The sequence below is a fragment of the Myxocyprinus asiaticus genome, chromosome 13, assembly GCF_019703515.2.
Source record: "Myxocyprinus asiaticus isolate MX2 ecotype Aquarium Trade chromosome 13, UBuf_Myxa_2, whole genome shotgun sequence".
Lineage (NCBI taxonomy): Eukaryota > Metazoa > Chordata > Actinopteri > Cypriniformes > Catostomidae > Myxocyprinus > Myxocyprinus asiaticus.
The window spans coordinates 21,490,701-21,513,811 of NC_059356.1; the positions used below are offsets into that span (position 1 = coordinate 21,490,701).

The window sequence follows — 23,111 nt, forward strand, 5'->3', positions numbered from 1 at the left end:
TTACATGTCTAGCCAGCATTATTGGAAAAGATCAAAGCTAAACATTGACTCTCAGTGAGAAAAGGACATAAAATAGTTTGCTTTATTTGCATTTCAGAGAAATATGTGGGGCACTTGTGCATTTTGAATGTACTAGTGGCAAGGCCTGCATACAACATATATTTTACATACACAATGCTGCTTTTTTGTTATCACACATAAAGGGAATAGGCAACTTTGTGCACTTGTCCAATATCATGTCTTATGTAAAATAAAAATTACATTTCTTATTTTTCATAACGATAAAATGCAGCAGCATATCATGCACTAGATCTGTAATGATGTACGGAAGTGTAAATGTCAGCATTATGCTTTTTTTTGTGGCATTACATTAAATGAATGTTACAAAAGGTTTCAAAACGCAGCCTTTATTATTTTCCATTTTCCTGTGAAATAATTTACTTTGTGCTTGGCTGAACTCATTGATTTCATCCCAGTCTAATTTAGAAACTTAGGGGAAATCATGCTTTAAGTGTTAGCAATGAACCCCTTGATGTTGTTCCACATATAATTGCACTCATGTACTCAGTGTGTGGACCTGAATGAAAATTGGCTTTTACTGACCATAGTTTCTTCTGGGCCAGACAGATGTGTTAACCTGTGAAATAAAAAATAAAAAATGGCACTAAACAGTTTCATCTCACCAAAGGGCAGATTATTGTGTGGGGAAAAATTCTCTCTCTCTCTCACTCTCTCTCTCTCTGCTTCTTGAAACAACCACACCATCTTTTTCCAGAGCAGCCTGTATTTCTCCTGAGGTTACCTGTGAGTTTTTCTTTGTATCCTGAACAATTCTTCTGGCAGTTGTGGCTGAAATCTTTCTTAGTCTATCTGACCTTGATCCCCAAATTTTCCACTTCTTAATAAGTGATTGAACAGTACTGACTGGCATTTTCAAGGCTTTGGATATCTTTTTATATCCTAAAGTTCCATTACCTTGTTACGCAGGTCTTTCGACAGTTCTTTTCTGCTCCCCATGGCTCAGTATCTAGCCTGCTCAGTGCATCCACGTGAGAGCTAACAAACTCATTGACTATTTATACACAGACACTAATTGCAATTTAAAAAGCCACAGGTGTGGGAAATTAACATCGAATTGCCATTTAAACCTGTGTGTGTCACCTTGTGTGTCTGTAACAAGGCCAAATATTCAAGGGTATGTAAACTTTTGATCAGGGCCATTTGGGTGATTTCTGTTATCATTATGATTTAAAAAGGAGCCAAACAACTATGTGATAATAAATGGCTTCATATGATCACTATCCTTAAATAAAAGACCATCACCAGATTGTCTCCTGTTAATTCTAAAGTAAAACAGTATGCTGTCAATATTTTACTACTATAAGTGACATAAAACTGTGACAATTACATGTTGTTCTTCTATACAGTAATGCCATTTACAGTACTATACTGTAAAAGTATAGTGAATAGTTCTGTAGCAGATTTACCGGTTTTCTTGGTGAAAAGTTCTGATGATAGAGCTGACAGTTGTCCTTTGTAAGTTAGGCTGAACTAACCTGGCAGCCTCTGCCATGGTAAGGCCTCTGTTAACCACATGGTCAACAATGATGGCCCGGACTTCATTTGGGATGACAGTACGCTGTCTTCTGCCTACATTTCTCTGAAGACCACCTCTTTGTTGAGGAGCACCACCACCTCTTTGATGCAGGATCCCTCTCTCTACAAGTCTATCCTGCTCCATGTTTGAACATTGTAAATTCTCACACACAGTTCTACTTATATGGTATCTAATTGTGATCATCGAATGAAAGTAATTAATAATATTTGGGATTATTATAATTGGTCTTTCTTGACTGAAAGCTCTTACAGCAATTTGTAACTTACAAATTATCAGACAACAATCAGACCAGTTGAAAATCTATGGACATAATAAATGATTCATTGATTAAACATTAAGATCAGTTGAATTAAATGATAGACAAATATATTAAACTGAATAATAAGAGATGCAAATCAAAAGTTTCATATTGATAAGATTATGAAAGGCAGTTACTGTGAATGAATAGTTGATACATAGATGAAACACATATTATGTGTAGTGAAAAGGATACTTTGTGATTTTGTGTTTTGTACTAACACAATTGAAAATATGTTGAAATGTTGGAAAAAAAGTGTATTTTTGATGATCTGTTGTGAGATTAGTACTAAGAGTTTTGAAAATGTACCATTTCCTTGTGAAAATTGCACCAAACCAATTAAAAATAAACTGTAAAGGATGCATTCAATATTGTAAGGTACGTTTTTCTATGCAATTAATTCTTCATACTCTATACCAAAAAAAAAAAAAAAAAAAAAAGAATATAACATTTGGCAATAACTCTGTTCATTTGTTCTTAACAGGTGGTAGCACATCAATATCATTCAATCAATGAGTTGGTCTATATCCTACTTTTGTTTTCACACACATCATACATAATTTAAGATTAAGGAACTGGGGAAATTAATCCTTTTTACATGATTTAAAATACAGTAGTCTGCTCTTAGTTTGGATGTTTTGTTTACCAGTGAGAATCTAATTTCCTATCCAATGTCATTTCCCAAGAAGGCCCCTGTGTTTGTGCTTATTCACAAAGCTGACTGGGCTGTTTCATTTCCTCCTCTATCTTCTGCTCTGTTTTGCTGTGTGAGGCAACAAAATGTTTTAAAGGCACTTGCCTCTAAGTCATTTGTAAATTGTGAAGCAAATTACAGTGTCTTTAGCAACGTGTCTTTAACCTAATTTGACAGATTGGATACTGATTTTTTTTTAATCAAATCCTTAGCATGACAATATTTGGAAAGGTATCCTTGAAAAATTTGAAATAGATTATGCAGTTTAATTAGGCAGCAGATTATTACATTGGACTGGACCCTTGAATTGAGTAATGGCGCCCCCAAAACTTGTGTAAATAAGTTCACTTAACTTGGTATTCTTATACTGTAGATTGAACTTAACTGTTAAAGTTAAGGTAAATAGATGCGATGAGACTTAACTCAGATTTGCTATTAACGTAAATAATGTTCTTTTTACTTGATAATTTTAGTTGAACTGACTCAAATTTAGAACATACAATAACAATAATTGAAAAGATTATAAACGATTGTAGGTCAGTCAATAAATAAACTTTATTCTCCTCAGAAATGCATCTACAACTGTACTGCAGGACTTAAATATTGATCTGTTTTTCACCCACACCTGTCATATCGGTCACCATTCACTTGCATTGTATGGACCTACAGAGCTGAGATATTCTTCTAAAAATCTTTATTTGTGTTCAGCAGAAGAAAAAAAGTTATAAACATCTTGGAAGGCATGAGGGTGAGTAAATGATGAGAGAATTTTAATTTTGGGGTGAACTATCCCTTTAACAGGGTCCAACTTGACCAAAGAGGACACTGATCACTCTAATGGTGTCATTTTACAAAACAACTATTTGCATCAAAACAACATAAAAAATACTACAAAAGAGTGAAGACGACAACTATTTAAATGCCCTCATAAGTTCCCTTTGACCAAGGAAACATAATTAAACAGTTTAGGCACAAGAGATTATGGGTATTCCCCGTTTTGTACTCAATAGTTTGAGTTATTTACACTTAAAATCTTAAGTCTACAGATTTTAAAATAAATAAGTTCAAGGAACATAGATATTTGAGTTATGTGCCCAAAACTTGACATTTCAAGTAATGTTTAATTAAGATAACTTGATTTTTCCACGAATGACAACATAGGGTTTACTTGCATAGAGTTGCAATGTTAAAATCAAAATGCATTTAAGCAAAGCATGTTAAAACTGTATCAAGGTATTCTGAGTAGAATCAACACTTTTAGAGTTTAAAATGGTCTCATAGTGTAAAATGGTAACCTAAAATGTGCTTCATGTGGAAACATCTAAATTAACTGGTTTGATTCAAGTCACAAATATTGTTTTTAATATTATATCACTGAATAAACCTGAATACATTAGGTTACATCAACAAAACTAATTTTAAATCTTGGATCAGGTAGAATTAGCTCCTTATGGTAACAATTACTGGTTACCACTTTTTTCAGTGTATGTACAGTATATAGGCATATATAAATATAGAGATATTGGCCATAGTTCCTGATAACATTATCCCAACTTTCACGTATTTAAATACTTCAGAAAGCAAAAGTGACAAGGAGACAGTTGTACCAATACAACGCTCAACATTAGCTGACAAGGTTCTATGATGTAGAGTTTTTCTGTGTGCTAGATGCCCTCAAGCTGGGGTTTTTGTTGAGCACTTATTATTCAGTTACGTATTAGAAGTAGGGCTGCTGTTTCAGCATATGGTGTCCTGAACCATATCTTGCAGGAACAAAACCCAGACCTGCTGGAGAATATTGTGAAACAGCTCAAACACTGCCCATATTTAATCGTATCTATTGCTGTGGTATAAAGCTCACTAAATCTTTGACAAACTGGGGGAAATTTTCTCACACCATTTCAACATAGCCACTCTCATAACAAATAAATATGTTATACGTTTGAAGTAAAGTTTTCAAGCTATATGTAATTCCATCCATATACCTGTACAAGTAGGCCTACACGGTGAAGCTAAATAATGTTCCTTTAGGTCCATGGTACAATTACAGACAGGACACCGAGAATTCATAAACAGAATATGTATTACCCACACACAAATCCTAAGAAATAATACAGGACAAATATGGTAGAGTAGATCTGAACAGAGGCAGGGTACAAAGGAAATAATGCAATTTAACTTTACCAGAACAGTGTAAACACTGTGGGGAATTACAACATTGGGTGAATTTAAATAATTTCCCTAGAACTGGAATTAGGTACTGTGGTGTTAAGGAGCCTAAGGGAAACTGTGGCAGAGTCTGGTAGAGTTAGCCTATATATAATGTTTGAGCAGAGGGTGAGGGATATGGGAGGGGTGGCTCATTTATTGTCCTGAAGGCCATTTGCATTCAACATTTGCAATATAGCTCATTAATACAATAACGATGTCCAGTATTTTAATGAGAATGAATATTTTAAATTATAAATCTCTATGCTATATTTAGCTACTAAACTTTATGCTACAGGTTAATTTCCATCATGACATTTATTGCTGTGTTGAATGTCTAATGCAAAGCATAACTGCCTCTCTTCTATGCAAGAGAGATTTCTGACACATCATCAAAAGCAATTAGCTTCTCAGACATGCAATGAGGAACAGTTACTTGGACACCCTTCAGGTCCTCAACTTTATACAATATAATGATTTATACAATTAGAGTAAGCTGATATCCTTGGACTGCTCTTATAGGATTAGAAACATATTGAAAAGCAGCTTTTTGTTGGAAAAAATGTAGAGGAGTTAAAAATTGTTCAATGAAAGGTTGTATCCACTGGCAAACAGGGAACACATTTTTTCTTTTCACTATCCTTCACAATGCAGATAAATGAGTTAGATTGATAACATTCCCACTATTACATAATTTTTTGAGGGAGGGGGCTAATAACTCATTCAGTTAGAGTCTGGAATTTATGTTGGCCCGATCTTCCATCTCAGTGTCGATGAACTAATAAACCCAGTTCTCTGAAAGCACATATTAAAAATTATATTATTTTAAAAATGTGATAACCCACTATTGTGTGTCCGGCGGCAACAGAAAACAATATTTGCAGGGTAAACTTATGGATAGTGAAAATCAGAGTAGACATGTGGATAATGAAAATCAATATACTGTATCTGCACGTTGGGCAGTATAACTCTTGAAATACTATGAACTGATGTGTCCATTTATGCGGCTACTGCACCATCTTTATTAAAATCTCAAAATTATTAATCTGCCTGGGATTTTTATGCAAATCAGAGTAATGAATGGCATTTATGCCTCTGACCTCTTGTCTAATGCATGAAACACAGTGAATCAGGCAGCTGTGAGTGTCTCTCATGCATTCTAATGATACGTCTCATCCTTATTTCAATTATTGAATGTATAGCGAGTGCAAAACCACAGTGAATTAAAGATGCTTTTCTAACTGTTAATAATCTGTCGCACACTGTTTTACAATAATTTCCCCTGATGAATGCACATTCTCACTTAAAACGGACTGTTTAAATCATCCTACAAAGTAAGTTTACTACAGTTTTTCTCAATTGCTTTGGTGATTTTTTTGAAACAGTCTTAACATTCTCTAAACTGTAAGTGCAATTGTCACAACTGTTTTATGGGACATCACAACTCTATTGCATGTCCGCAAAATGTAGAAACTCAACCAAAACATTTAATTCATGCTTCAAAACCTAGTTAATGTGTCAGTAAATTGGCCAATGCCACCAAAATGAAACGTTTTTTTGTCATCGTGTGAGCCGTATTGGTCAAAATGTTTAGATGTTTTTTTTCCACCATGGCAGTCAACCCTGGAAATATTTGTTATATGTAAATTTCATTTTTGTTCTACTTTTTTGTTGACTGACTGCTTACTGTACTATACAAGAATGTCAGTTTTGTCTAGCTGAATGCTATTGTGTAACACACTGAGCTTTAGTAGGTAAAAGTTTACTGGGAATACTGTACAATACTGTAGTACACTTAAAAAGGATATGGACATTTGTATGTATACAGTACATTTATTTTTGTAGCAATGTGTTACATGTAAACAGAAAATTCACATTTGCATGTCCATTTTTACACATTTCTTACATGTAAAGTCATACATAGTGAACAACAAATTGCCACAAAATGACATCCATGAGAAAAAAAAGAAAAGAAAAAAAAACCCTGCAACAATGAAAAACATTTCATGTCATAGATATTTATGGAATATACATATACAGTATGTCTGACAGATTTTGATAATTGAATGGATCGTTTTACATGTTATGGCTCACACAATGAAAGAATGTTTAGAAGTTGTGAAGAGTATGACAATTACACTGAGAATCAACTCATGAGTTTTGATCAGCAAGCCATGTGCATTTAGTTATTGGGCAAACTGTAGACAATTGCACTTACTCTTTTGCACATGTGCCAAAACACGTGCAATTTGCTTAAATGAATAAGAAATTCAAATCTGGTGTGAACAAGAAACTAACTGTTCAGAGATTTGAACTTACTGTTTTGTAAAAAATAATTCTCATTTGAGAATTGAGCCAAAGCGATTGAGAAAAACTGTAAAAGCAATGCAAGATAGACAAACAGACAAACAGACAGACAGACAGACAGACAGACAGACAGAGTGACAGACAGACAGACAGACAGACAGACAGACAGACAGATAGATAGATAGACAGACAGACAGACAGACAGACAGAGTGACAGACAGACAGACAGATAGACAGATAGATAGATAGACAGACAGACAGACAGACAGACAGACAGACAGACAGACAGATAGATAGACAGACAGACAGACAGACAGACAGACAGACAGAAAGACAGACAGACAGATCGATAGATAGATAGATAGATAGAGTATATAGGACATTTACAATGTAAAGTAACATTAAATACAGACATATTACTAAGATCTACCTATGCACTCAAAGGCTTCCAGCTGCCGAGAGAGCTTTTGGAATTCTGCCATGCGACTTGGAATAAGGTTTACTCTAGTCCTTTAATTAACATAAGAGGCAATAAATACTGCAGATGATTTTTGTCTTCTATACCACATGACCCCACATTATTTAATCAAGATGCTGAATCATCACATTTTGTAATATTTTAACAAATCTTATCACAGTTAAAGGCAATTGCCTATAAATATCCCTATGACGATTACAAAAAGTTAAATTTTTTCATCCATTTTTTATTTCAGAGAGCAACAGTGAATTTAAAAGCTGAAAATAGGAAGTTGGTCTGTTGCTCAAGGAGGTGATTTACATATAAACACCTAAATAAAAAGACAAGATCTGACAAGACTGAGTTCTGGCCTTAATTGGATAGTGCTTTATCACCAAAATGATTTCGCAGATGAAGCTTGTATTATGATAGGGCTACGCTGTGTCTGAGTGCTAATACATGGACTGAAAAGTGGAATAGGCCTACTATTAGTAACTTTTATAAGTTTTACAAGATTCCACTTTCTGTTACACTTAATGTGTTACAAATCACTGTATTTATTTGATCAAGAATTATCTTGATAGGACGTAAATATCGCCCTCCAGTGGTAAATGTAACGTCATGCAACCAGATTGTTGCACAGCAGTTTGAATGACACAACACTAATTTGGCTGCATTAATTGAAATGAGTCTCAATCCCCAAAGGAAAAGAAGAGATGTAGCTCAATGTTTCCAACGCTGTTCAGGTTGTGCTCCAAAACCCGGAAGAGAATTAACATTTTCGAGCCATATGGCTTCCCTCTAGATTTTCCTATGGGTTTTTAAAATGGCAGTTTTGGGTGTACGAGTAAAATCTGTAGTAAATATTACATTAAGACACTTGGACGTTTTGTTCTACAACATAAATTAAACACAGTCATACCCAAAACGTGAATTTTGAAGCGTGTTTTTTTTTTCTTTCTCTTATATTTTATTTATTTATTAAAGTATGTTGCTTGATAAGGACTACAACGGTTTTCATGTCTCAGGCGCGTTCACTCACATGCTTGTGGTATTTGTAGTCCTTTCTTAGCAACTTGTTAGCAACGTGCTTTTTTTCATATTAAACCTTGTTTTAAGTTATTTTGTATAGATTTAAAAATGTTTTATGCCTCAGTGATTGCATTGACCAGTAATAAGAAATTAACTAAAACATCTCTTCTGTTGAAAAAAGTAATTTGTTTAATTTAATGTTCTACACTGTATGACAAATAAAATGTGCACATTGCTCAAGGATCTTTTTTTTTTTTTTTTTTTTTTTGACACATTAATATTTGTCAACACAATAAATAACACACTAAATTAGAAGACAGTGCACTAGAGGGGTTTGGTCAAGTGCTCACAGAAGAGCTGTGTCTTTAGATGCTTTTTGAAGGATGTTAGAGAACCAGCTGCTCGGGTAGAGTTTGGCAGGTTATTCCACCAGCGAGGAACAGTTGAAGTGAAAGTCCTGTACAATGATTTTTTGCTTCTTTGAGATAGCACTACAAGGTGCCATTCACCCACCGAATGCAAACTTCTGGAGGGGACACAGACCTGAAGTAGCAAATATAGTTGGGGGGGGGGGGGGGGTGCAGAGCCAGTGGTTGTTCTGTAAGCAAGCATCAATGCCTTGAACTTAATGCGAGCAACCACTAGCAGCCAGTGCAGTTTGATCAATAGAGGCATGATGTGCGCTCTTTTGGGCTCGTCGAAGACCAGTTGTGCTGCTGCATTCTGGGTCAGTTGCAGAGGATTGACTGTACATGCAGAAAGGCCTGCCAGAAGACCATTGCAGTAGTCCAGCCTGGATAGCACAAGTGCCTGGACGAGGAGTTGTGTGGCATGCTCAGATAGGAAAGGCCTAATTTTCCTGATGTTGTACAGAGCAAATCTGCACGATCGGGTAGTCCTTGAGATGTGGTCTGTGAAGTTTAACTGATCGTCAAACACAACCCCAAGGTTTCTGGCTGTCTTGGATGGTGTGATCGTTGACGAGTCTAGTTGAATAGTGAAATTGTGCTGAACTGCTGGGATCGCTGGAATCACAAGAAGCTAAGTTTTAGTGAGGTTTAGTTGGAGGTGATGTTCTTTCATCCAACATGAGATGTCTACCAGGCAGGCTGAGATCCGTGCAGCAACCATAGGATTGTCACGCTGGAATGAGAGGTAGAATTGTGTGTCATCAGTGTAGCAATGGTAGGAAAAGCCATGTGCCTGAACGACTTATCCCAGTGATGACATGTATATGGAGAAGAGGAGGGGCCCAAGTACTGAACCCTGGGTTGCCCCAGTAGCTAGTTGGTGAGACTTAGACACCGCTCCCCTCCAAGTCACCCTGAAGGACCAACCTGTTAGATAACAACTCAAACCAGCAGAGCACTGTTCCAGTGATGCCCTTTGCCGTGAGGATAGACAGGAGAATCTGGTGGATTACAGTATCAAATGCAGCAGGGGGGTCACAATCTCTCTTACAAGTGTCTTATACAAAGGATAATATTACATCATACAAACCCATGGTGAATTAGTCTTCCGGATTCGCCTACAAAATGACATCACGGCTGAACAGCTCTATTAGGTTAGTTCATTTATAGCTTTAGTGTTGTACATGAAACTTTACATGTTTGGATTTATGCTGGTACCAAATCAAAAAGCTGGTAGCCTGGTACCAAAACAAACCCTACGTTTAGTGCAGACTGAATATAACCGTATTGGCCAGGTCAGTATTAGAAACAAAACCCTGAAAATGATGTATATAGATCAGGTGTTCGAATATTTTAATATTTTTACTCAAACAGCATTCTCGAAATGCCGCTAAAAATACAAATTTAATGACGTGTACGCCCCGCCCCACATTTTCAACTGTGACGACACACCGGTTTATTACCAGCACGCACCGCACAGCAGCCATCGTCTCGAAGTTCGGAGCAAGATGGCGGATAGACCAGGTATGACTGAATGACACATGCATAGATGAATGTATTTCACTGTTTGACAGTGTGACTTAGATATTTCTGCTCTTTTATTTAGCTCTGCGTCTGAAGACATGCAATGTGATTGTCTCGCATGCGCAAGTTGTTGTACAGTAAAGGCCTTGATGTAGGCAGACGCGAGTCACGTCAAGGACTTTCTGTAACATTGCCTCATACTGAACCGGTGCAGTATCTGCCCCATATCAGTGCTAATTACATATAATTTAGAATCAGTACTCATTACAGATCGGACAGTGATTTTGCACCGTTTGCTTTACATACTCGATAGTTCGGAGTGCGTCGAGCTGAAGCTGGTTAGTCGAAGTGGAAACATTTAGAAACATCATGTACTCTGCCTTGAACTACTTGTAATTCAAATATCGGGAATAATAGGTCTTTAAAGTTAATATATTAGGAAGTTGTGTTTCTTACAGTCATTGTACTGTGGCAATGGCACGCGTGTCATTGGTGTTGACTAAACTGTTTATTACATTAAAAGCCTATTTCTTATAATAAAGTACGGTGGTACCAAGCCACAGAATGATTACCCTATGTAAAGACCATGAAACATTAGTAGTACTCCCAAGGAATACATGTCCCAACAAAAACATGGTAGTGCAATGGTACATTCCAGAAACATTAGCTTGGTATCTTTGTTTCTTAGTGTTTAAGTCTTGTTAGACTAGCTGTGAAATTTGTGCTTTACTGACAATTGTGTGTGCTTTCCCAGTGGCCCTGGCTGAGAAAAGGCTTTTGGATGTCAAGCTTGGGCAACTGCCATCATGGCTTGGAACAAGAGACTTCACTCCAAATGGACTTATTGGTGGAGTTCGTGGAGGTAATCACTAATGTATCTCTAAACCTTGAGAAGTTAATGTTGTGTGCTATAATTTCTCTGAGAACAGGCCCATTGCATTCATGATAGCGTCTGCTTTTAGGATATGAGAGATATTACAACAAATACATCAACGTGAAGAGAGGTAGTATTGGTGGTGTTGCCATGTTCCTTGCTGGTTACGTCGCCCTGAGTTATCTTTGGGAATATGATCACATCAGTAAGTACAAACCAAACCTAATACTGGAGAATCAATAATAATGTGCCCTTTAGTGTAAATTTAGTGTTTTGTTTTCCTGCCCCTAATAGAGCATGACAGGTGGAGGAAGTACCACTGAAACCCAATGGACCAGCAGATCACCCTTTCGTCTGCAGCCGTGTGATCGCCACACCTCTCAGCTTTCTCTGTTTGTGATTGTTGTGACCAAGAATAAAATTACATTTATTTAATTTGGATTCTTTATTGAAAACATGCACACTTGTAAGCTGTATGTATAAAATGTAGATTATTATGCATAGTGCTTGTGGTGATGAATTAAACATGTATTATTAAATAGGTTGGGGTCAAGTTTTTTTTATTTTTATGCAACATAAGTCACTAGTAAATTGATAGGGTTACAATGGTTTGACTGATAAATATAAATTCAGTATTACAAGATAAGAAACTTTGCAACTTGGACTATTGCAAAGCAGTAGACATTTTGGGTAGTTGACAAATAACATGGACATTTTTTTTTAGTGAACATAAAATCAAGATTTTAGGTTAAAATCAACGTGTTAGGGGAAAGTGTATATTTAAGGTGCTGTAACTTAAGTTTTTACATTTCACTTTTAAACAGTCCTGCAGACAAATTAATATTTATAAGCACAAATATTTTAGGATGTCTTTCTATTAAAATAAGGTCATTAAAATTGCATGTAAAATTATGCAAGAGTAACAGTGTTTCAGTACAAATAAAGAATAACATGTCACATTACAGGACACTGCTGTCACTGCCTGACATGTCAGCTACCCATTTACACTGAAGTGCTCATTTAAAGTGATCGTTCACCCAAAAAGGAAAATTCTCTCATCATTTACTGACCCTCATGCCATCACAGATGTGTATGACTTTCCTTCTGCTGAACACAAAGATTTTTAGAAGAATATTTCAGCTCTGTAGGTCCATATAATGCAAATAAATGGTGAGCAGACGTTTGTAGCTCCAACAATCTCACAAAGGAAACAAAAAAGTAATCCATATGTTCGGAAGCAATATAATAGGTGTGGGTGTGAAACAGAACATTATTTGAGTCCTTACTATATGTGCACTTTCAGATGTGGAAAGTGGAGATTGAGTAAAAATTAAATTGTCTGTTTCTCACCCACACCTATATAGTGCTTTTGCTTATGAAGATATTGATTTAACCACTAGAGTATTATGGATTACTTCTATGCTTCCTTTATGTGGTTTTTGGTCTGATCACCATTCACTTGCATTGTGTGGACCTACATAGCTGAGATATTCCTCTAAAATCTTCATTTGTGTTCTGCAGAAGAAATAAAGTCATTCACATCTGGGATGGCATGAGGGTGAGTAAATGATGAGAGGATTTTCATTTTTGGGTGAAGTATTTCTTTAAATACATTGTATTGCCAGAGTAAAGAGAAATACAAAAGTACTGCACTGCAAGTGACTAGCCAGTCTTAAAAGAATGGAAAAGCATGAGCAGGTTGTTAACAGTTGGTCCTCAGTGAAAATTAAATCTATTATTGTTACATTCTTCATGTTGTGAAATACAGATAAAACATGCTAGAGAACAAGGCTTCATAAATCCAGTTGAATCTTTATTGTAGTAAGAGGTACAACATCCCTAATCCTCAATCTTTTTTTATACCATCAATCATCTTGATTTACTACCAAGTTACGCCCTGACTGCCTCTTCAATTCACGATAAAACATTGCTGCTAATTGTAATAATATTCATATGAGATGCAATGTTCTCTCTAAAAGAATGCTTAATAGATTTCTCTCTAATGTCAGCATTGCTTTACATTTCAGTAATAAAGAGCTTGTAGCTTCAATACAAAAGACTCGCATTTCAAAGTATGAATGTGAGGCAGGTAAGGTTTTATATGAAAGAAAAACAAATATCAAAAAGGTTTCGCTGGCCATTCATTCTGCCTGTTCACATACTTGCTGTGGTGCACACTCGCTCACAAGAGTGCTTGGCTCATGTATGTCAGTCAACTACAACCTTTGCAGTAAAGGGTTAATGTACCAGGAATCGAGCATCTCAATCTGCAAGTGACAGCCACAATTATGAAAGATCCTTTTTTTGTAGAAAACCATTACTGTCCACTCAGGAAAGCCAGATGTCCTTTTGTGCATTTATTTGCATAATGGCCCTTCTCACCACACTGGAAGCAAACAGACATTATATGTAATTTCATTTTTAAAGCCTATATATAAAGGTTATTATGCAAGAATAATCTATTTATGCATATATAAAATAGCAGTCCCACCTTGTAACATGTAACTTGGTCCAGTGGACGAGGACCACGAGATCCGCCCATGTTGCTATTAGGATGCACTATCCCAACAGCATTTGGTGTTCTCTGGTTGTTGTTTACATTGGGGTTGGTTAACTGAATGAGAGAATATGATGACCTGTTCATGGGCTGCATGTTTTGCTGCTGATGAATTAAGAATAGATATGATTTGACAGAATTTTCGTTTCTGGCATGAACTAACCCTTTTAAGAGTTAACTTTGTTGAACAACACTGATGAGTAAATACCTTTTGCTGAGACTGTGCTTGCTGAGGAAGTGGTGGCTGTTCAGTCGCACCCATAGGCAGTTCAAATCTTGGGCTAGGGGTTACAAAATATTTTTTGAATGGTTTGTATTAATGCACAAATGTGTCAATCACGTGCATAACTACAAATAAGCATGAATTGCAACAACTGATTTGAACTCACTGCATGAATTTGCATGACTTGCCCTCTGGACAGAAGCCGACAAGGTAATTTACACAGATGACTCTTCTTGTGTGTCTGTGCCTGCAATCCGGACCTCAAGTGATGAGAGAAAATAAAGGGGAAATTTTTATTTGCCATTACAGTTAACATTGGAATATCTGTAATCTAACTTTCCTGGATTGGTTTCCACAACCTATTAAATCCTATTAAATATGGGGGAAACATGAGCGGTGAAAATATCAGAAAATCATCACTTACCATGTTTACAAAATCCTCTATCATACCACGGGCAATCTTTAATCTTAGATTCTGGGTCAATGTGCAAGAATGGACACTCTTTGTTACTGCACTCCCCTACAAAATAAATATATTCAAATTATTAACATTATTATAGACTGGATAGATGTACAGTGCATCCGGAAAGTATTCACAGCGCTTCACTTTTTCCACATTTTGTTATGTTACAGCCTTATTCCAAAATTGAGTAAATTCATTATTTTCCTCAAAATTCTACAAACAATACCCCATAATGACAATGTGAAAGAAGTTTGTTTGAAATCTTTGCAAATTTATTAAAAATAAAAAACCATAAGTACTAACAGCCTTTGCCATGACACTCAAAATTGAGCTCAGGTGCATCCTGTTTCCACTGATCATCCTTGAGATGTTTCTACAACTTGATTGGAGTCCACCTGTGGTAAATTCAGTTGATTGGACATGATTTGGAAAGGCACACACCTGTCTATATAAGGTCCCACAGTTAACAGTGCATGTCAGAGCACAAACCAAGCCATGAAGTACAAGGAATTGTCTGTAGACCTCCGAGACAGGGTTGTATTGAGGCACAGATCTAGGGAAGGGTACAGAAACATTTCTGCAGCATTGAAGGTCCCAATGAGCACAGTGGCCTCCATCATCCGTAAATGGAAGAAGTTTGGAAGCACCAGGCTCTTCCTAGAACTGGCCGCCTGGCCAAACTGAGCGATCGGGGGAGAAGGGCCTTAGTCAGGGAGGTGACACAGAACCCGATGGTCACTCTGACAGAGCTCCAGCATTTCTCTGTGGAGAGAGGAGAACTTTCCAGAAGAACAACCATCTCTGCAGCACTCCACCAATCAGGCCTGTATGGTAGAGTGGCCAGACGGAAGCCACTCCTCAGTAAAAGGCACATGACAGCACGCCTGGAGTCTCAGACCATGAGAAACAAAATTTTCTGGTCTGATGAAACAAAGATTGGCCTGAATGGCAAGCATCATGTCTGGAGGAAATCAGGCACCGCTCATCACCTGGCCAATACCATCCCTACAGTGAAGCATGGTGGTGGCAGCATCATGCTGTGGGGATGTTTTTCAGTGGCAGGAACTGGGAGACTAGTCAGGATTGAGGGAAAGATGAATGCAGCAATGTACAGAGACATCCTTGATGAAAACCTGCTCCAGAGCGCTCTGGACCTCAGACTGGGGCGAAGGGTCGTTGTCCTGTTGGAAGATGAACCTAAGCACACAGCCAAGATAACAAAGGAGTGGCTATGGGACAACTCTGTGAATGTCCTTGAGTGGCCCAGCCAGAGCCCAGACTTGAACCCGATTGAACATCTCTGGAGAGATCTGAAAATGGCTGTGCACTGACGCTCCCCATCCAACCTGATGGAGCTTGAGAGGTCCTGCAAAGAAGAATTGGAGAAACTGCACAAAAATAGGTGTGCCAAGTTTGTAGCATCATACTCAAAAAGACTTGAGGCTGTAAATGGTGCCAAAGGTGCTTCAACAAAGTATTGAGCAAAGGCTGTGAATACTTATGTACATGTGTGGGGTTTTTTTTTATACATTTGCAAAGATTTCAAACAAACTTCTTTCATGTTGTCATTATGGGGTATTGTTTGTAGAATTGAGGAAAATAATGAATTTAATCCATTTTGGAATAAGGCTGTAAAATAACAAAATGTGGAAAAAGTGAAGCGCTGTGAATACTTTCCGGATGCACTGTATGGATGATAGATGGATGGTAATATGGATGGATGATAAATAATGGATGGTTTTATGGATGGACTGATGGATAGATAGATGATAGACAGACAGATGGATGGTTATATAGTATGGATGGATGATAGATAATACAGTTAAAGTCAGAAGTTTACATACATCTTAGGCAAGTACATTTAAACTCAGTTTTTCACAATTCCTGATATTTAATCGTAGAAAACATTCCCTGTCTTAGCTCAGTTAGGATCACTGCTTTATTTTAAGAATGTGAAATGTCAGAATAATAGTAGAGAGAATTATTTATTTCAGCTTTTATTTCTTTCATCACATTCCCAGTGGGTCAGAAGTTTACATACACTTTGTTAGTATTTGATAGCATTGCCTTTAAATTGTTTAACTTGGGTCAAACCTTTTGGGTAGCCTTCCACAAGCTTCTCACAATAAGTTGCTGGAATTTTGGCCCATTCCTCCAGACAGAACTGGTGTACCTAAGTCAGGTTTGTAGGCCTCCTTGCTCGCACACGCTTTTTCAGTCCTGCCCACAGATTTTCTGTCAGATTGGTCAGGGCTTTGTGATGGCCACTCCAATACCTTGACTTTGTTGTCCTTAAGTTATTTTGCCACAACTTTGGAGGTATGCTTGGTGTCATTGTCCATTTGGAAGACCCATTTGCAACCGAGCTTTAACTTCCTGGCTGATGTCTTGACATGTTGCTTCAATATATCCACATAATTTTCCTTCCTCATGATGCCATCTATTTTGTGAAGTGCACCAGTCCCTCCTGCAGCAAAGCACCCCCACAACATGATGCTGCCACCCCCATGCTTCACAGTAAGGATGGTGTTCTTCGGCTTGCAAGCCTCACCCTTTTCCTTCAAACATAACGATGGTCATTATGGCCAAACAGTTCAATTTGTTTCATCAGACCAGAGGACATTTCTCCAAAAAGTAAGATCTTTGTCCCCATGTGCAATTGCAAACTGTAGTCTGGCTTTTTTATGCCGGTTTTGGAGTAGTGGCTTCTTCCTTGCTGAGCAGCCTTTGAGGTTATGTTGATATAGGAATCGTTTTACTGTGAATATAGATACTTGTCTACCTGTTTCCTCCAGCACTTTCACAAGGTCCTTTGCTGTTGTTCTGGGACCGATTTGCACTTTTCGCACCAAAATACGTTCATCTCTAGGAGACAGAATGCGTCTCTTTCCTGAGCAGTATGATGGCTGCGTGGATCCATGGTGTTTATACTTGCGTACTATTGTTTGTACAGATGAACGTGGTACCTTCAGGTGTTTGGAAATTGCTCCGAAGGATGAACCAGACTTGTGTAGGTCCACAGTTTTTTTTCTGAGGTTTTGGCTTTCTTTTGAAAGAGGCACTGAGTTTGAAGGTAGGCCTTAAAATACATCCACGGGTACACCTCCAATTCAGTACACCTTCTATCAGAAGCTAATTGCCTAAAGGCTTGACATAATTTTCTGGAATTTTCCAAGCTGCTTAAAGGCACAGTTAACTTAGTGTATGTAAACTTCTGACCCACTGGAATTGTGATATTGTCAATTAAAAGTGAAACAGTCTGTCTGTAAACAATTGTTGAAAAGATTACTCATGTTGTGCACAAAGTAGATGTCCTAAACGACATGCCAAAACTACAGTTTGCTAATATTAAATCTGTGGAGTGGTTAAAAAATTAGTTTTAATGACTTCAACCTAAGTGTATTTAAACTTCTGACTTCAACTGTAGATGGATGGACAGATGGATGATAGACAGATAGATGGATTGTAGATAATGGATGGATGGTTTTATGGATGGATGATAGACAGATGGATGGATGATAGACAGATAGATATGGATGGATGGATGGATGGATGGATGATAGATGACAGAAGGATTGATAGACAGATGGATGGTTATATAGTATGGATGGATGGATGATAGATAATAGATGGATGATAGACATAGATGGTTATATAGTATGGATGGATGATAGATAATAGATGGATGGATAGATGGATGATAGACAGATAGATGGATAGTAGATAATGGATGGATGTTTTTTTGGATGGATGATAGATGGATTGATAGACAGACAGATGGTTATTTAGTATGGATGGATGATAGACATAGATGGATGGATGGAATTAAAATACTAACCAAATTTGGAGTAGAAATAGCACTCTGGCATCTTTGTCATGTCATACTCATGTAAAAACTCGCATTGGTCTCCTTTCTTGCATAAGCCTCTAAGCCAGTGCTTGCACACCACAGTCTTTTCTCCGCTTATGTGTCTGAAAGGACACATTCCACCTGCAAAAACAGAAAGCTGTAGCTTCTGATCAACGATTCACAGGATTATTCAAATATCAAACACAAAAGCTTTTATTGTTTTTTTTTTTTTTTTTTTGTAACACACATGCCTTTCATACAGGCAGCTCTCATGAAGAACTCGCACACAGCAGCACCAGATTCTGAAAGATAAAGAAAACACATTTTGTGCCATTATTGGGTATCGTTAAGCCCTAAACAATATATATACATCTATAGCATTAATCTAATAAATAATTCAAAACAAAATATTCGACATTTATATTCCTATAAACTTACTATCCATTCCTGGAAATGGCAATGGTTGAGCACCCAATTGCTGTTCTACTGCAATTTCTAGATCAAACTTGAGGTGATCGACAGTTGTGATTAATTCCTGCATTTTTGTATTGTCTATTGTAAACTTTCTCCAGCCACTGAAATTCTTCACGTTATACCACTTGATCAGAAAACTAAAAGAAGTCTTGATAGCTAACAAATCACTTTGCCATGGTCAGGTTTAATTTGATCATAAAAACAGAGTATAGCGAAACAATGGTCAGAAGTATAAATCGGCCAAACGTTCTTTAAATATCGCGCATGAATGAACCGGTAAAGATGATAAACATTCTAAATAAACCGCTGATATTTGATTCGTGAACATTCACAGTGCTGCTAACGAGTGACCGCCGACAGACCGTCCAATCAAGCACAACATCATCCAAAAAGCATGGAAAGTGTGAATGCATATTTAAAAATATATATTTCTTAAGAGGAATCACTTCTTGCTATTAACATTTTAAGAATTGTACTAAATTATTTTGTTCATTTTTAGGGGCGAAACACAAACCACGAACAGTTAATTGAATATGGGAATTGATCTGTGTGTTAGGTATTGATTAAAAGGTCTGCAGTTCTCAAGCGCCAGTCGAGTACGACTGCTGAAAATACTGCTATACTGTGTGCTGCATCTATGAAACTCATTTAATTTATTATTTACTCGGATTTCTATACATCGTAGATCTGAAATCATAGCTGAATTACAAGAAACTTTAATGGGTAGTATGGGCATAACATAACCACAATGTTTTATAGTGTCAACTTAGTGATGTTATAGCCCATGCTGAGTATGAATCAAATATAGGAAATTGAAGGATATTTGTATTTATGTCTAGTACAAACCGGTTATATGTTCTGAGTCGATACACTATCTCAGAAATAACAAAACCTAATTAAATTTATAGAGTTTGTGCCTATACCTCACATATGATTTCAAATAGCTTTCTTTAGTGATGTTTCAGTTGTAGGAACTAGGAAGGCTTTTAAACGGACAGTTCACCCAAAAATGAAAATTGTCTCATAATTGAATCACCCTCATGCCATCCCAGATGTGAATGACTTTCTTTCTTCTGCAGAACACAATTTTTTTTTAGAAGAATATTTCAGCTCTGAAGGTCCTCACAATGCAAGTGAATGGTGAGCATTACCTTGAAGCTCCAAAAAGTAAATCATAAAAGCATAAAAGTAATCCATAAGACTCCAGTGGTTTAATTCATGTCTTCAGAAGCGATATGATTGGCGTGGGTGAGAAACAGACCAATATTGAAGTATTTGTTTTTTACTATTAATTCTCCTCCCTGCCGAGTCGGTGGCGTTATGCACGAAGCATGTGAATCACCAAAAAAACAAAAGAATAATGTGAAAGTGGAGACTGATAGTAAATGACCCAAGCACAGCTTACTACTTGAGTGTATAATTGATATTACAAAGTGGCAGTACTAAACAGGTTATGGATGAGGCCACGATCTCCTAAAAAATGTACAATGGCACCCTTACTCCCCTAAGAAATCTTATAAATGTAAATCTAATGATTTAAAACAATACCCTACTTTCCCTAAGAAATCTTTTTATTAGGGACTGACTCAAATCTTGCTATCAGTAAATATAGTAAATATAAATCTCTTTAATATTGAGGATGTTTGTGTTGGGATTGTCTGTGTTACTGTAGATGTTAACATTGGGCATCTGAGAGAATCTTCAGAAGGATACTTGTGTGTGTGAAAAGTGCTTATGGTTGATTGGGGTGAAGGGAAATTGGATATAAATACTTGTCCTGCCTCCTTTTCACCAACACATGAACTATATCAGACATTTTTTTTGTAAGCCACATGCTTAACATAACTGAGGTAAGACACTATGACACAGCATGATCAAGATACAGAACTTTAATAAAAAACAATAAAAATCAAAGATACACAAACAATAATTAATACACAATATGGTTTCACCACACATCTGACAAGGTAATCACAATCCATTAAGGATATTTAAAAGTACAAAGCCCTAATGTTCCAATAGAATGCAAAAGTTGTTTCCTTCCTGACTTATCCAGAGCATCCTCTGCATCCACAGTGAGTGCATTCAATGATACGACCCTAAAAAAATAACAAATTAAGAACAAAGCAACAATTAATGACTTTTAAGGCCTTGTAAATATGTGTACAATAATAAAGAAATTTAAAATATACAATCTCCAAAATGTAACTGCAATGCTCTCTGAATAACTGGCAGGTTGGACATAACTTACCACTTCAAGCTTGCTCTTGGGCACTCTGCATATGCAGTTTGTTCCAAAATTTGTGTCACGCGTCTGAATGCAACGCAGACAGCACAGATTTTCATAGCCCTGTTTCTTCCATTTGGCGATGAGATTCTTGTCTGCATATCCTTCTTTGATGCAATACTCGTAAAGCTCTAGGAAACAAAACTTAACATTAAAAACTAGCATTGCAAATCAATTTTAACCCTCCTATTCTGATCAAGTAGGGCTGCTTGCTCACTTTGCTGTTCACGGTCATTTTTGACCAGACACTGTCCAGGTAATGATAACATTTCTTCTTCCTTGAAGTAAAAACAATACAATTATGCACTTCTTTTGGAATTTTACGTTTTTTTTTTAAGATCTTATTTACATATAAATTTTTTGATTTCACCATTTATTTGCATATGCAAATTAGCTCATTTATGCAACTTCACTAAAGTAAAAACCTAAACTTCTATCATTTGAAACATGACTAAAATATGAGAATGTGTCATGTATTGATTGCAGATTGCTGCAATCTGGTGAAAAACAAAACAAATAATATGACAACGAAATGACAATTATAGCCAGTAGATGATGCAGTGTTCTATGCAGCCGCCTACCGTGCAATAATTCTAAATTTTATCACAAGTTATGCATTTAGATATACAGTATACCGTATTTAGACATTATTAAACTAGTTACTCAAAGTTAAGCTTTTTTGTTGTAGTTGTTTAGCTGTTTAGAAGTGTCAGTTTTTGCAATAATGTCACATTACGTTTACAGTCAAACCTGACCTGGTATTACAAAGACATAAAATAATCATTTTGTTCCCAGTCATTTATTTCAAACAATAAAATGTAATAACTTAAAGTAAATGAATATTATATTTTATAATATTTCATTTGATAAAATAAAAAACATGCACAAAAAGTAATTTGTGTGTGTGCGTGTGTGTGGGGGGGGGATCTATGTTTTGCACTCTGCATGTTTTATAGTCTCTTCATTTCTTTGTGTGTTTTTTCTGCATTGTGGCTGATTTATATACTGTATTAGACAAATAAATACAATCTTGCCCTGCATTTTAGTCTTTCCCATTAATTTCCTTTGGTCAAATAATTTTGACCGCAAACAGCAAAGGAGTAGCTTTTTGTTTTACGACCACTTAGACTTATCGAAACAAGTCCAAATGGTTTTGTAAATTCCGAAATATTCAGGACAAGTCACTAAGTCTTGTGAAAACTGATTTCTGTCAAAAATGACCAAACAGAATAGGAAGGTTAACAAATGTAAAATCTGTAATATCAGCATACCTCGACTGATGGCCTTTCTTTTGTAGAACAGGTCGAAAATGTAACGGCTGCGTTGGTGATGGAGTCTGAAGATTGACCATAGAGACTCCACTTTACGTTTGCCCTCATGAGGCTCTGTTTCAGCTGTGAACCACAATATAACGCACTTCATATGAACATAAAACGAGTAAACAGTGAATCAATTAATGATGTCGTATGCGACTTTAACAATAAAACACTTTAAATAAACAAGTCTAAGTGGATATTACTGTTTCATGTCATTACAGTTCAATATGATGAATAAATAGTTCAAAATAAAGGAGTGGTTAGTTAGCATTCTGGCTAGTTTGTAAACTGTTGAACGAACCTTCACGCATTTTCTGATCCAATTCGTCAAGCGTTGGCTCTATCAGCTCCCAACCATCTGGTGGTGGTTTTCTACTCCTTTTCACTTTAGGCATTGTTTGACTGCCGATAAAATTAAAAGATCGCCTCAGTTATTGAGATGCCGCTTTCGGAACCTACGTGTATTTTGTCGCTAGTTGATGACGTCACTGCAAAGGTCCTTGTGAATCGTCACAAAAT

At 36.7% G+C, this 23,111-nt stretch overlaps 3 protein-coding genes across 5 annotated transcripts; 1 reads left to right on the forward strand and 2 right to left on the reverse strand.

The window, feature by feature from the left end:
• Positions 1-10,457: 10,457 nt before the first annotated feature.
• On the forward strand, positions 10,458-11,857 carry LOC127450145 (ATP synthase subunit f, mitochondrial-like). Its single transcript, XM_051713964.1, has 4 exons — positions 10,458-10,548; positions 11,303-11,410; positions 11,511-11,627; positions 11,717-11,857. Exons 1-4 carry the CDS (start codon positions 10,533-10,535, stop codon positions 11,743-11,745), a joined length of 270 nt encoding a protein of 89 aa, XP_051569924.1. The 5' UTR covers positions 10,458-10,532; the 3' UTR covers positions 11,746-11,857.
• A 151-nt stretch (positions 11,858-12,008) lies between these two features.
• Positions 12,009-19,343, reverse strand: LOC127450142 (cleavage and polyadenylation specificity factor subunit 4). Of its 3 annotated transcripts, none has more exons than XM_051713959.1 (8): positions 18,954-19,343; positions 18,767-18,817; positions 18,504-18,656; positions 14,627-14,722; positions 14,369-14,462; positions 14,188-14,260; positions 13,914-14,036; positions 12,009-13,808 (listed from the first exon to the last, which is right to left on the reverse strand). In XM_051713959.1, the coding sequence occupies exons 1-8, from the start codon at positions 19,054-19,056 to the stop codon at positions 13,740-13,742; spliced, it is 762 nt and encodes a 253-aa protein (XP_051569919.1). In that variant the 5' UTR covers positions 19,057-19,343; the 3' UTR covers positions 12,009-13,739. The 3 variants fall into 3 exon arrangements, with proteins under 3 accessions (XP_051569919.1, XP_051569918.1, XP_051569917.1); XM_051713958.1 differs by having other exon boundaries at positions 13,914-14,081; XM_051713957.1 differs by having other exon boundaries at positions 13,914-14,084.
• A 1,519-nt stretch (positions 19,344-20,862) lies between these two features.
• LOC127450144 (protein BUD31 homolog) lies at positions 20,863-23,100 on the reverse strand. The gene is made up of 4 exons (XM_051713963.1): positions 22,894-23,100; positions 22,548-22,670; positions 21,241-21,407; positions 20,863-21,088 (listed from the first exon to the last, which is right to left on the reverse strand). The coding sequence occupies exons 1-4, from the start codon at positions 22,985-22,987 to the stop codon at positions 21,038-21,040; spliced, it is 435 nt and encodes a 144-aa protein (XP_051569923.1). The 5' UTR covers positions 22,988-23,100; the 3' UTR covers positions 20,863-21,037.
• Between the last annotated feature and the right edge of the window lie 11 nt (positions 23,101-23,111).

What these genes read in the sequence shown, in the direction of transcription:
- LOC127450145 (XM_051713964.1), top strand. An exon ending in TATTGGTGGAGTTCGTGGAG is followed by an intron (nt 11,411 to 11,510) that starts GTAATCACTAAT and finishes GTCTGCTTTTAG; the next exon opens with GATATGAGAGATATTACAAC. An exon ending in TTGGGAATATGATCACATCA is followed by an intron (nt 11,628 to 11,716) that starts GTAAGTACAAAC and finishes TGCCCCTAATAG; the next exon opens with AGCATGACAGGTGGAGGAAG.
- LOC127450142 (XM_051713957.1), bottom strand. Translation starts at nt 19,056, where the DNA reads ATGCAGGAATTAATCACAACTGTCGATCACCTCAAGTTTGATCTAGAA. An exon ending in CTATTTCTACTCCAAATTTG is followed by an intron (nt 14,723 to 18,503) that starts GTTAGTATTTTA and finishes TTTATTTTGTAG; the next exon opens with GGGAGTGCAGTAACAAAGAG. An exon ending in AAGTCATGCAAATTCATGCA is followed by an intron (nt 14,261 to 14,368) that starts GTGAGTTCAAAT and finishes TGTAACCCCTAG; the next exon opens with CCCAAGATTTGAACTGCCTA.
- LOC127450144 (XM_051713963.1), bottom strand. Translation starts at nt 22,987, where the DNA reads ATGCCTAAAGTGAAAAGGAGTAGAAAACCACCACCAGATGGTTGGGAG. An exon ending in GGATCAGAAAATGCGTGAAG is followed by an intron (nt 22,671 to 22,893) that starts GTTCGTTCAACA and finishes TGTGGTTCACAG; the next exon opens with CTGAAACAGAGCCTCATGAG. An exon ending in AAGAAAGGCCATCAGTCGAG is followed by an intron (nt 21,408 to 22,547) that starts GTATGCTGATAT and finishes TTTGTTTCCTAG; the next exon opens with AGCTTTACGAGTATTGCATC.